The 13,022-nt window shown below is 33.9% G+C and overlaps 1 protein-coding gene across 1 annotated transcript in view; it reads left to right on the forward strand.

Moving 5' to 3' along the window:
• The window catches only part of LOC127529640 (protein diaphanous homolog 1), a 57,689-nt gene that overhangs the window by 34,037 nt on the left and 10,630 nt on the right, over window positions 1-13,022 (forward strand). The window contains exon 9 of the mRNA XM_051933857.1: window positions 9,633-9,722. Coding sequence (XP_051789817.1) covers window positions 9,633-9,722 — 90 coding nt within the window. The remainder of the gene's footprint in view (window positions 1-9,632; window positions 9,723-13,022) is intronic.

Consider the following 13,022-nt stretch of genomic DNA (forward strand, 5'->3'; position numbering starts at 1 on the left):
GGAAGCTGCAGCACACTCCCATTTACATTGGTGAGGCTGAGGTGGAGAGAGTAGAAATCTTCAAATTCCTTGAAACCCACATCTGCGAGGCCCTGACTTGGTCTTACAATACACAACAACTCATTAACCGAGCACACAAAAGACTGTTCTTTCTGAGGAAGTTGAAGAAATCTGGCATGCTAACCAAATTTCTCACCAATTTCTACAGGGGTACAATAGAGAGTGTTATCACCTGCTCTGTTATTGTATGGCACGGTAACTAACTGCTCCTTGCAGGAAAAGAAGGCACTCCAGCTTGTAATTAACACTGCACAGCACATCTCTGTAGCACCTTCTCCTCCCTACTGGACATCTACACTAGTAGGGTCATCAGGAGGGCGCACAACATAATTAAAGACAATACTCATCCTCAACACAAGCTTTTCACACTGCTTCCCTCAGGGAGGCGCTACAGGAGTGTGAAATCATGCACCACAAGACTGAAGCGTAGTTTTTTTTCTGCAAGCAATCAAACTCCTCAACCATGCTAAAAGTTAAAGTCAATCCAAACCACAACTCATAGCCTCATAAATGGTACTGACTGTTCCAGTATGTCATCAGACACTGTGCACCTATTTTGTAATCTTATAATTGTAATTGCTATTTGTTTTTATACTTTTGTCTTTCTGTCTTTGTATATGAAGGTGAGCAAGCAAAGTAAGAATTTCATTACATGGTTTTAACATGTGTTTTTACTGTGTATATGACAATAAACTTCTTGTATTTCTTGTAAATGAAGTGGTGTGCAATGCAGTACCAATGTAGTTCTTGTAAAAATTTTAAACAACTTATATTTTTTTATACTCAAACTTAGTACAAACAAGAAAAATAGTACAACCATGTGTTGTGTTTTTTCCTTGTAATTATTTTCTTATAATTATCTACTACCTGTATTTATACCTGTAAATCTGTCAGTTGTTTTCCTTTGTTGATCAAATTTTTTATTGAAGTACAAAGCAAAACTGCAAAAGTTAGCCGTTTTGAAAGGAATTACAATAGGATAAAAAACTGAATCTCCATTAAATAACAGCATTATTAGAATTTATAGTGCTCAAAACAGGAAAAACAAAATAGTTTTTTTTTAGTTGAAAAATAAAAAGCATATTTGTTTCAAGGTTTAGTTTTTTATGCCAAGGCTAATTTGATACATAGCAAAGATGTGCTATGTTTAGATTGTTTATATATTGTACAGAACATTTTGCATAAAATGGCTATGTATGACTTGTGTTTACTGGAATATTTGTTTTGTTCAGTATTTGTATTACTGAATTTTCTCCCAATGTTAAATATGGATTAGGCATAAAGCTTTCTATTTTTCTATATCTTTGCCTTCTGTTTCCCTTTGTTTTTAAGGTTGGACTCTGTTGCTGTTGGTCTTAAATTAAAGCTGAAATAATTACATTTAATTTGGATGTTCTGAGGTAGTGTATATATTTCTGGAGCACTAGATTATAGTGAACTGTATGATGTTTTTGGAAAACAGATAGAAAAGGGTTAACTGTGGTTCCATAGTGTCGCATTTTCTTAGTGTGATTATATGTCGACATGTTGTCATTGTTTATTTTAAGCAAAAATTTAGTCAGTGCTTGCTGTTTACGTAAAATATGATAAACAGAAAAAATGTTTTGCATCTTTTGAGGAGAGAGTTCAAACTGTGCCAATCCTTATTTTGTTTTATAAATCCTTATTTTCAGAAACTGTTCTGAAAAGTTTGATAACCTTTAGGATTATACAGTATGACTGTTTTTGGAAGTTAGAATCACATACATTAAGCATAGCTATCAGGGCATGGGGGTTTCACTTGTTTTATATCACATATAGAGTAATTGGGTGCTTGAAATAAATTTCTTCTGATCCTATAACTTGCTATTCAAATTTCCTCTGACCTTTCAGTAAGCTAATAGAAGCCACCTGAGTCTGAGCAAATTGACAGCCTGCTTCCTGTCTCATCAACTGGGGCCATAATGCTTTGCAGAGATTTTCAAAGTGAACTGTGCAAGCTCATTTTGAAATGGGATTAATCAGTTTTTACTCTTTATTTGGTTTCTTTTATTATTCTATTTTTGAATGGTTTGTTGACTAAAGTGTAATAAGCGCGCTTAGTCATCATGCTTAATTTCACTGTTTAACATATAAACTTTGTTTATTTTGAGGATTTTCAAACTGAACATCTGCAACAATCTTTCAGTGATAGTAACAGGAACTGCATTAGGAGTGTAGAGAAATGCTTTTGAAGGTACATAAATTGCAATATTTAGTACATACTATAAATCCACAAATAAGTAGTTTATATAATAAAAGTGCTATAGTATGTTCTAAGACTGGTAGCACACTACACAACATTGTGAGGATCTCGTTGAATTGAGTGTGTCAGATTGCACTACTAGTACTCATGGAAAAGGCAGATTAAGCTATTGTCACACTACACAATTTTCGCATTATTCCGTAGTATTTCGAATTCAGCCACAGTCTCATCCAGTCTTTTCATGTTAGGTTGTCATACAACAAACACTAGACATCAGACCAACTAAACTCTTCTGTCTGTGTAGTCTAAAACACCTATTTTACATTTTTGTTTGTGGCCATATTACACACATTGTTCTTCTACTTGAGTGCACGTTGGATGTTAACTGTCGCACATGCAAGGACTCACCCTTATGACTTTAATCCATAATCAAGCTAGTTTGATTTTGTCGTGGCAAGTTAAGACAGGAACTTAAGTTAGTTCATTTCTTCATCCATTAAATATCATAAAGTAAGCGAACAGGAGACAAGGATACAATGTGTGTCTTATAAGAATACGTTTTCCAGAATCACACAAGTTGTTCATTCAGTTAAAGGGTCGTGCTGTCTACTCCATTTAACTCTAGAATTCATAACTAATTTGTCCAGTTTTCTGGGTTTAAAAGTAGTCATTCTAAACTGTGATGCACCTGTCTTTGTAGTTTTCCCTTTTACGATATAATCAACTCCTCTTCTGTAGTGCTTATAAATTCTGTTCTCCTGCTATGAATATGAATTAAAGTAACAATGACTTTCAACAGTAAATTCTTTGGGTATCTCACAGACTTGTTGCATCATCATGTAAATGTCACATTTTATTATAATCCATTATAAAATTGCAAACAAGATAATATTATCGATCCATCACTGCAGTTTAATTTAGGTAAATGCTAAGTTGTTTTAATATCTTATTCAGTTTCTAAAAGACACTAGATATAACACTTCAGTTGTATCATTTTGTAAAATGTTTCACATTTCCACAATAGTAGAAAAAGTGCTTCCTTCACAGAAACATTTCCTCTTGATTGGTGTTCCTGAATTCATAAAGAATAATTCTGATGGATTAATTTTACCATTGACTTTAAAGGCATTGATTAAGTTTATATTAAGGTATTTTTTTCAGAAGCTTGAAAAGATAGAGTAGATCGTGCCTTTTTGTGTAGTGATGCAGCTGGCTGACTTTCTATGCCCAAGGCTTCTACTGATGTTTTGTCTTTTTTGTTTTGGGACCAAACATGCAAACTCTTCCAAATAGAGGCCTACCAGTGCATCAACAGAACCCTTTCTTTAGTTTTTAGTTTTTCTCATACACTCCAACATGTTGTTCGGTGTATAATTACCTCTACATACTTCCAAGGAAATGTAAGTGTTACATGACAATAAAGTACATCTCAAATCCTTATCATAGAATTAGTCATGCCAATCTCGTTTTGTTTTAGAGGTTAAAATGTAAGGCTCCTTCTGCACATCAGGAAGTCTACTTTCTAGTAACTTGTTTTTATTAGCCTTTCTACCACAACATCTTTTCAGCACACTAGCTGATTTTCATCAAAATGCTTTTGGAAAATAAAGTTAAGTCAGACCAAGCAGAATAACAAGTATTCTTTTGCACAGCCTTGTATCATCCGGTGTTCCTGATTGTTGGGTGTGGAGTTGTTTATAACTGCAGCACTTTTAACAAGTAATTCGTGTTGTGCCTATTTTTTGTAACTGTACTTGTTTTAACTTAACAGAGCAGCAAGGCGAGGTGCAAAGCAATTGTCCTGGAGGCTGTTTTCCTGCAGAACCTGAGCCTTTGTTGATACCTGTAGTATTTGCCTCAGCAAGACAGTGTTTTCTTTTTTTCCTCTTTCATTTTTCAAGCAGTTTGTCTTCTATTCTGTTTTGCAGTTCTATTGTCACTACTCTTTAATAGAAGAGATTTATTATTAAGCTGTAGCTTCGGTCATAGCCAGTCACTCAGAAATTATCCTTGTCTGTCGATCAGCTGAATCCACATCTGAAAACAGTATGGTTGTCTATGTAAACACAAATTTCTGTACAGTAGGCTGCGTTTGTCACATTGTGCTTGCTGTTTCTGTTGTTTAGTAATGTCCTTTACCTTGATTGAAAAAGCCTCAGTAAGTCTTACTGTCTCTTTATTCTGCCCTAAGAATTGTGTCTAAAGGTGGAGTTGAGACTTTCTGAGACATGTCAAAGGTACACAGTAAAGCAAATCTCTTGGCTGTTACTCTTTCAAAATTATTTTCCTCTGCATTTGTCTTTCCTCATCTACTTCAGAAGTCAGCCTCAAGGACGTGGCATGTTCTTCATATTGTTACCAAAGAGGCTTTTTGTACATCACTTGGCATAAAACAAGATTTTGTGTCCCACTGGTCTTTTGAAATCTCTTGGAGATAAATTTCTCTAATGTATCTTATTTTTTGACATGAGGACATTGATTCCAAGATATTTATACTATATATTCACTTTGTACAGGTCATTCTGAAGTGTGGCACAAATGTATTTCCATGCAGACATCATCCGTCATATGCCTTTTGGGTTTCGAAATGCAAGCATCTTGTTTTTGTGCTTTGGTTTTCATTTGCTTTCAAAGTTGATATAAATGATAATAAGTCGAAGAGATAATTCATTCAAGGGTTAAGTTGTCTAGTTGCTGCTGGAATATCTTACAGGGTGCTGCAACATGTAGTGGGAATCAGCTGTGACTTCCTTAATGAACCATTGGGTCATAGGGACAAACAAAGAGTAGCAGAGTGCATTTCTGTGATCTCAGTCAAATTTATAGTCACAGAGCCAGATCTCATGCATCACATGAAGATACTTGAACAAGAACACTTTTACAAGGCATTTTAGAAGTGCCTAAACTGCAGTTAAATTGTTTTTGTATGTTTTGTTACATTTGGAACGAGGCATGTTTAGTAACTTAATGGGTCACACAGTGAAACCAAAACAATGACTTTACTGGCTTGTTGCACAAATTCCATAGCATGAAGGCCAGACTACGTGCAGTTCAAAATGTAATTTATTAGTAGTATGTGAGAGAACTGTACCATCATTTTAATTGAATTATAAAATACTTGTTGAGATTCTACTAAGTAAAAATATTAATTTCCACTTTGACTTTGTGAATCATAAATTCAGAAATGGCTGTAAAAAGGATAGAAGGCATTTGTGTCTGATTGCCTTAAGGAAATAAATAAATCTAGCTGTTTACAGTGTGAGAAGAAAAGAGTGAGACATTCCTGGACATAAAGCTCATATCTACTTGGTGGTCAGTCCCATGGTTCTTTATAAGCATACCAACTTTGCTGGCCGACTTTAGCACAAGTAAACCTGAAACTGCGTGTACTGTTTCATGTTTCATTTAGTGAGAAATGTTCTTTCCTGAAATGTTTGCTCTGAATATTTCAATGAGATTTAGGTGTGCTATTAAAATAACTAAGTGGAAAAAGTAGGTTTACTTTTATCAATATTTAAAAATGAGATTTAAATGTGGGTCACATTTAATTTCACTTTGCAGCCAGAAGATGTCAGTGTTGTCATAAAATGACTCAAAGCAAGCAACACCAGATGCTCTAATGTACTTAAATGGATTTTGCTTGCACTCAGGCTTGTTGCTGTGGCATCAGGAATGTGAACAGCTTTGGTGGAAAATAAGGTTAACTCCTCCTGTGCTGGGGAGAATGATAATGCTCTTAGACTTCAGTAGATATGTCTTTGTTCATCTGTTGCTAGGATAAATGAGTACAAATAAATAAGCTGAGAAAAAAAAAACAGATTTTCTGATATTGTTGAACAAAAAAACTAGTCATTTTTTAATTTTTCATATACTGTTATAAAGGTAGTCAGCCTTTAAGAATCCAAACAAACAAAATTCTTTAACTGGAACAGAATGAGAAACATTTGTTTGGTTATAGTTCTGTTTGTTCTGTATTTTTTTTTGTTTTATCTCAAGACCACCCTGATTATATTTTGGTGCTGCTTATTTTTAATTCCAGTAGTGAATATTTAGTTATTTCTGTCACTTTTGTGTTTGGTTAAATATACTGTATATTTTAAGTAATTTGTTTTTACACTCATTTTGATGTTGTACTTTTTTCCCCATTAGTAACAATTTGATCACCAAAACAAATAACCAGAAAATATATACTGCTTTTATAATATAGCAACATCAAGCCTTTTTGTTACATCAGCAGTGTATTAGTCTTCAGTGGAAAAATGTTGCTTGCTGTCTCCTTTTTTTGCCAAAGTGTGGCGCTTTTAAGCCATGTTATCATTTCACCAGCAGTTTTGTGTCTGTGTCTCAGCTGCTACATTGTGTCTTTATTTTAGGGGGATGGGGAGAACAATTGAGTGTGTGCCAGCTGATCTCTTTAAAAGGCTGGAAGATTATAAAAAAAAAAAAAAGCTGTGACTTTATGAAAATTGCTTTATATTGTGCCCAAGTTGTTTGCATTGATGCCCAATTGTTCATTTAAAAAGAGTCAGATAATTCTACATGGAGATGTGTATATATATAATTTTTTTTTTTTTTTTTTTAAGCAGGGATATGCTTTTTGAAATGTAATTGCAGTGAATCAATATTTGTCTAGTGTTACTGGACTTGGGAGATTGGGGGGAGCTTTTTCGATTATTTTGCCTTGTGCTTATTAGCAAAATGACCATGCATTTTGTTGCTAAGCAGATTACAGGAGCTTCCATTTGTAGCTTGTTACTCTCCTGGGTGCTTAGCTCCAGGGCCGGAAAGAGTTATTGGGGGTGGGTGGTTGTTTTGTGTTAGACAATGATTATTACATACTTTGATATTTTCCAAATTTATTCCAGTAGCTTTTAGCCTATTACTGTATTGTTTGTCTTTATATTTGTTATGCTTTCAAACCTCACTTTTATGCAAGTCCTTATAAACTTGGCTCCTACACGTGTAGTGTAAAAAGGCACTCTTCATTGGATGTCTCATCGACTGTCTGCCTTCTACTTCACTTGCTCCTGGGAGCCACTAACCGTAAATCATTCTCAAGGGTGAGCCATGTTATTGTGGATCTAATCCTAAGCCGGTGCTATGAGTTTAATCGGGATTCTGAGTGTCTGTCTTCTTCAAATGCCTATAGCTGAGAGAGATGCTGATCCTACTTCAAACTAGGTCATCGCTCATCTAGGTTAATATGAGATGTCAAATGCTTCACAGCCCTGCACCATTTTCCTGTCAAGGCAAAGTACCACTTACTGTGTAAACAGTCACATTTTTTTATTGCTGACTGTTTTCAATAATTTATACAATGCAGTCTTTTTATTAGCATTATCTGAAATCCATATTATTATTAAAACATTTAAAACACATAGCAGTTACAGTATCTGAATGCATTTTAGGCCTTTTTTTCACTTAAAGCCATATGGAAATGGAAAATCTGTCAAACTGCATTACAATGACAGCCAGTACAGCTGATGTCCAGCACAGTGCAGCTAGCACTGAGGATGACCCTCAAGATTAAAGCAAAGTGTTCAAGGAAACAGTACCAATGATTGCATTAGTCTGTATGTCTATTTAGGAGTTAGACTGTGCTTTAACTGTTGTGTGACATTTTTATGAATTATTAAGTGAATATTTGAACTACAGTAAAGGAAATGAGTTGAGTGTTAGATCTGCAGTCCCCTGTGCTGGTAATGTGGAATTATGATGTCAGATGATTAAAACTAAAGAAAAAATAGTAATTTGGTATCTATATTTAATTGAAATTTATTCATGAAAAAAAATTCTACTTTTCCATAGAAAAATATGGTTTGATATTCCTAAATATTTTTGGAAAGATGAGTGCCGATGTGTTTGTATGTTGGTGGTAAAACTTTTCTGGGCATTGTAACGTAAGGACAAATAGAGAGATTCTTACATAATTTTATAGACAACTTGTACTCCATTTTAATAGTTGATTAGGTTTTGGTTGAATTCCAAATATTCAGCTGATAAACTTATGCCAACAACAGCCAAACCACTACTCAGACGTTCAAATAATTTGGCACAACCACAAAAGAAAATTATGAATTCTGAACTCATTCCAAAGCTTGATGTTTGAGTTTTTAAAGTTGAAATTTTCAAATGCAGTAGTCACAACAGCTAAACTGTGATTACCAAAGACATATTGATTACATTTTATTCCTTTGTCAAACTACCTGATGCCTCTTTTGCAGCATTTACTTCTTTTAGTTTAAAGAAAATTTACTACTTTGAGTTTTAACTAGCCCCAAGATCATCATAATGGGATAATGAAAGGTTTCTACTCTTATCCCCCTGAAAATTTTCACTATGCTAAAAGAAGCAAACTATAGGTTAAGGAATTAATACAAAACAATCATAGAATATATATATATATATATTTTTATAGTTACAGGTGAATCAATTCACTTAATAAACTGTTTAATTTATGCCGTAAAATGCAAGTCCAAATATTTCAAAATTGTAATTACATAAGAATATGAAATATTTTTAATAGGAATGCTTTTAAATAAATAGAACAGAACTGTGAAGAATAATCTTAAGTGGTATTTCATCTTGCATGTTATTTTGGCTGCTTCATACAATGTACTACACTCTTGTTGTAAATATGGAGAAAATCATATGCTAACTTCAGTCTAATTTTTTTAAAAGTCAGCCTCTGCAGACAGAGTTTTGCCAGTTTATTTAGCAACACCATAAACAATATTTGTGTGATGCATCAATCAGTCTGTATTATTTTATGTGTTCCATTTATTTAAGTGAATTGTCATTATCATAGTTGATATTCTGTAGCCATTTCTTATTCAGACACTGAAATCTGTGTTTTTGATGATATTTTATAATTTGTTTAATATGACTATACTTGAAAAATGTTTATTTTATTGTCTATTTTACTTTAGTCTTAATTGTGGCTGATTTTGAGTAAATATAAATGTCCCAAAACACAATAACATTTGTTAATGGTCAGAGTTGCCAAAATTCACTTTTCTTTCATAAGTTACTACAACACTGTATAAAATACTCATCTTTTCTAAATCTGAAACTGTTGTGGACACTAGAAAGGTTTGTAATCACTTTCCCTAGATATCACTACTTTCCAAAGAATCTCATATAATATCCATCCTCCAGTCATTATATGTACCATAGCAGTCCTTTAAAGAAATTGTCATACTTTCTTGTGTATTAAACATTAGTTCTGACATGTTTTCAGCTTTCAAGTGTCTATTTTTAATCCAAAAAATGCAGAGAACCACCTTTTTTTGTTTTCGTTTTTTGATTAAAAGATATTTGACACATTTGTTCTTTTTTGTCTCTACAGAAGGTGATGAAACTGGAATTATGGATGGTCTCATGGAAGCCTTGCAGTCAGGTGCTGCTTTTAGGAGAAAGAGGCCCCCAAGACAAATGGGTAAGCCATTATTTTAGTGAATGAGCTGGCATTATTGTACAGAAGTAACAGTAAAAGTTGGATTGTTGTAAATTTCTATAATCAATTGTAGTTTTCAGCTTTTTCTAGAAGTCTTCAGATATCTGCTAAAATGTTTACAAAGTGTCTAACCAAACAGTTTATGCATATTTAAACACATTGAATACAAAGTAGACATGCAGGTCTATTACAGAGTAATCAGTGATGTTATTAAATTATTTGTGCAACCCATTAGAGTATGGGGAGAGTGGGGGATGTTATCTGAGTTGCATGTATTTGTACTTTGCCATATGTTGCAGCTTTTCACTTTTCCACCTGTTACTTGTTGATGAAGCATGCTTTTATTTCTGTGTCTGATACAGTGCTACCTCTAGGTGGCATCGGAAATGTACACCCTTCTTTGTTACTTTCTGGGATGCCGGTTCAAGTAAGTATTTGATTAATTCATGATGACGCACTGCAGAGACAAATGTGTAATCTTTGTGCAGTTGTAATAGAGGTGAGACTAACTGAAGATAAAGTGAAAGAGAAACCTAGTGTTTTACCAGAATTGTTCTCATATGACACTAACAGATAACTAAAAATCAAAGTCAGAACACTGTTTGACAGAATATAATATGCATATGGACTAAATGGAAGAATTGGGGTTTTCATTAAAACTACATGTAGTGCTGCGTGGATTTTGACAAAGAGATTGTACAAAACTTATCTGCAATAACCTTGTATATACACTCGCACATGGAATGCTGGTTGACTTTATCAGATGTGTAATAACTCCCCAAAGAAAAAAAGTACATTTAATGCATCTGTATGTTTTTTTTTTACTTTAGTGTAAGCTTTTTGTATATTAAAGTGGTGTTTATTAAATGAGATGAAGCCATTCATGTCCATCCAACCTGTAAGCTAAATCCAAAATAATCCTAATATCTCATCCAGATACTTTTGAAAAAATGAAAGTTTCAGTTTCAACATATTTCACAGTTCTTTCTACTTTTTGATGAGAATGTGTGCACACAAGTTCATTATGGCCTCTGTACTTAATTTCCACCAAAGGATTAATATATTTTAGGAGAACACACATATGTTTCTTAGAATATCAATCATTCTGGCAAATTGTTGGTGTGGAATCAGCAGTGCTACGTTTACTTTTACATATTTTTCTTAATGAATTAATTTATCTTTCACACTGTTCAGGCTTCAGAAACTAGTAACTTGGGCCTTTGAAAAATGAAAGGATTGAATAACTAAAACAATGCTGTTAACTGATACTCTACAACCAGTACATTATTCGTAAAAATTATTTAAGAATGCTTCAGAATCATGGCAGTTTTTTGTCCAGTGCCTCCTGAGTCACCTGTACAAGAAAACTATAACTTACGATTTACCATTCAACTTATTTTGTTGTCTAGTTATGTAAGACATCAAGCCTTTTGGGGTCATCCCTTAATTTTGACCCTGTAGACCTGTTAAACCCTGATATTAGGCCATTTGTGGACGATATTTTGTGCAGGAAATTACACTCTCATGATAAGGAGTAAACCACTTGGTGTCTTCAGCAAAAATGATCAGAAGGACTTGAAGCTCTGCATGCCACATCAACCAACCCTAGGGTCTCACTCACTAATGGGATACAAGGGATCAAAATTTAAAAAAACAATTGGGATCAATAATATAGGCATGTGGATTGTCTTTTGTGGTATTTTGAGGTTGCTGTCTCAAATATGATAGTATTTATGATAGTTGATTGTTTATCTGTTGTCTTATAACCTAAGAGCCACTCCCAGAAGTGTAAAAATGACAGATTCAAATATAAGTATGATAGGTATCGTTTTAGACTTTTTCAGTGTCAGTGATTAAGAATATGTTGTTATTTTTGAGCATTTACTAGGGATGTGGCCCTCAATGGACCTCTACCAGAGGATGAAAAATGATAAATGTCTGTTAAATCCAATAATATTTGACTTTAAAAATTTAGCTTGAAGTGCACATTTTAGTATTTTAAATATCTGTTCTTGTTATTCTTGTTTATAATGTACTACTGTCTCATTGAGTAAATCATTACATTTCTTACAAACGCCCCAAATTAGGGCGACTTGCGCTAATTCAGACTTTTTCCAATTTGATTCTAATAAGTCCAGCTTTTTAGCTGCATATTGAGTATTTATTTATTTTGAATGTAGCTCACCTTTCTCACTCTTTAAATGACCACCTACCTTTTAGAAGAAGATTTCTAAACAGTTTTTAGTTTTCATATTATTTTAAATGGAAAATGTTGTCAGGCTGAATTTGAGGGGTCTCTATCAATCAGCAGTTTTGACTAATGCTGGCAGAAAAGGTGATATTGCAGTGTTTCATCTGTCCACTTCCTAAACCTGCTTTTTCCAGTACAGGTTTCATGAAGTCAGTATATATCCCAACTGCATCAGGTACAAAGCCAGAATCAGCCCTGGACAGGGAGATGCTCCATTTCCATGCACTGTTACTGAGTCAGTTTATAGTTTTAATAGGCCTTACATGCATATGTTTTGGATGTGAGAGGAAATTGAACTTCCTAGAATATATCCTTGCTAAACAATAAAGTACATTCATATTTCATCAGGATGTTAATACTACACTTTCTCATTTTTGGCAGTATTAATGCAAGGCAGTCTTTTCGTGTTTAGATTTTTCACATGTGTGTTTAAAAATGTATTGACTATAAAGGAAACACCTGTGTCATAGCCGGTATGTATTATTTTAGTGTACTCTGTGTGCAGATATTGAATATCCTCAGATTTATTGTAGATAACCTTACCAGTATGCATAATTTTTCCAGTATTATATCCATTCTTCCACTGTCTGAACCTGTTTAGTTCGTTTGAGATTTATTGGGACCTGAGCCTCTCCCAGCAGTGTTTCCTTCAAGACAGGAACCACCTTTGTTATAACTAGGCAAACTATTGCGCACATTCACACTCACTGATTCTATACCAGTTTAGAGGTGCAGTTATTATTAATCCAATGCAAGTTCTGCATTTTGCAGCATACCATATCCTCCCTGAAGCAGACTTTACAAAGAATTGCACCCTGCTCCTGATCAAAATGAAATTGTTTTTCTAAGCTTCTTTAATATGTTTATCTTGGTTGGATAATTGCCAGTACATGTTTTAAACACTGACAATAGTGTAGAACTGTTTTCAAATGACCCTAGTTGCATTGTTTTAAGAAGAAATTAGATACATTCTCCCTTGACCTTGACACAGCCAGAAAAAGTACAGGAAATTGATACACTTAGGTTGATGT

Source organism: Erpetoichthys calabaricus, chromosome 11 (assembly GCF_900747795.2).
Source record: "Erpetoichthys calabaricus chromosome 11, fErpCal1.3, whole genome shotgun sequence".
Taxonomy (NCBI): Eukaryota; Metazoa; Chordata; class Cladistia; order Polypteriformes; family Polypteridae; genus Erpetoichthys; species Erpetoichthys calabaricus.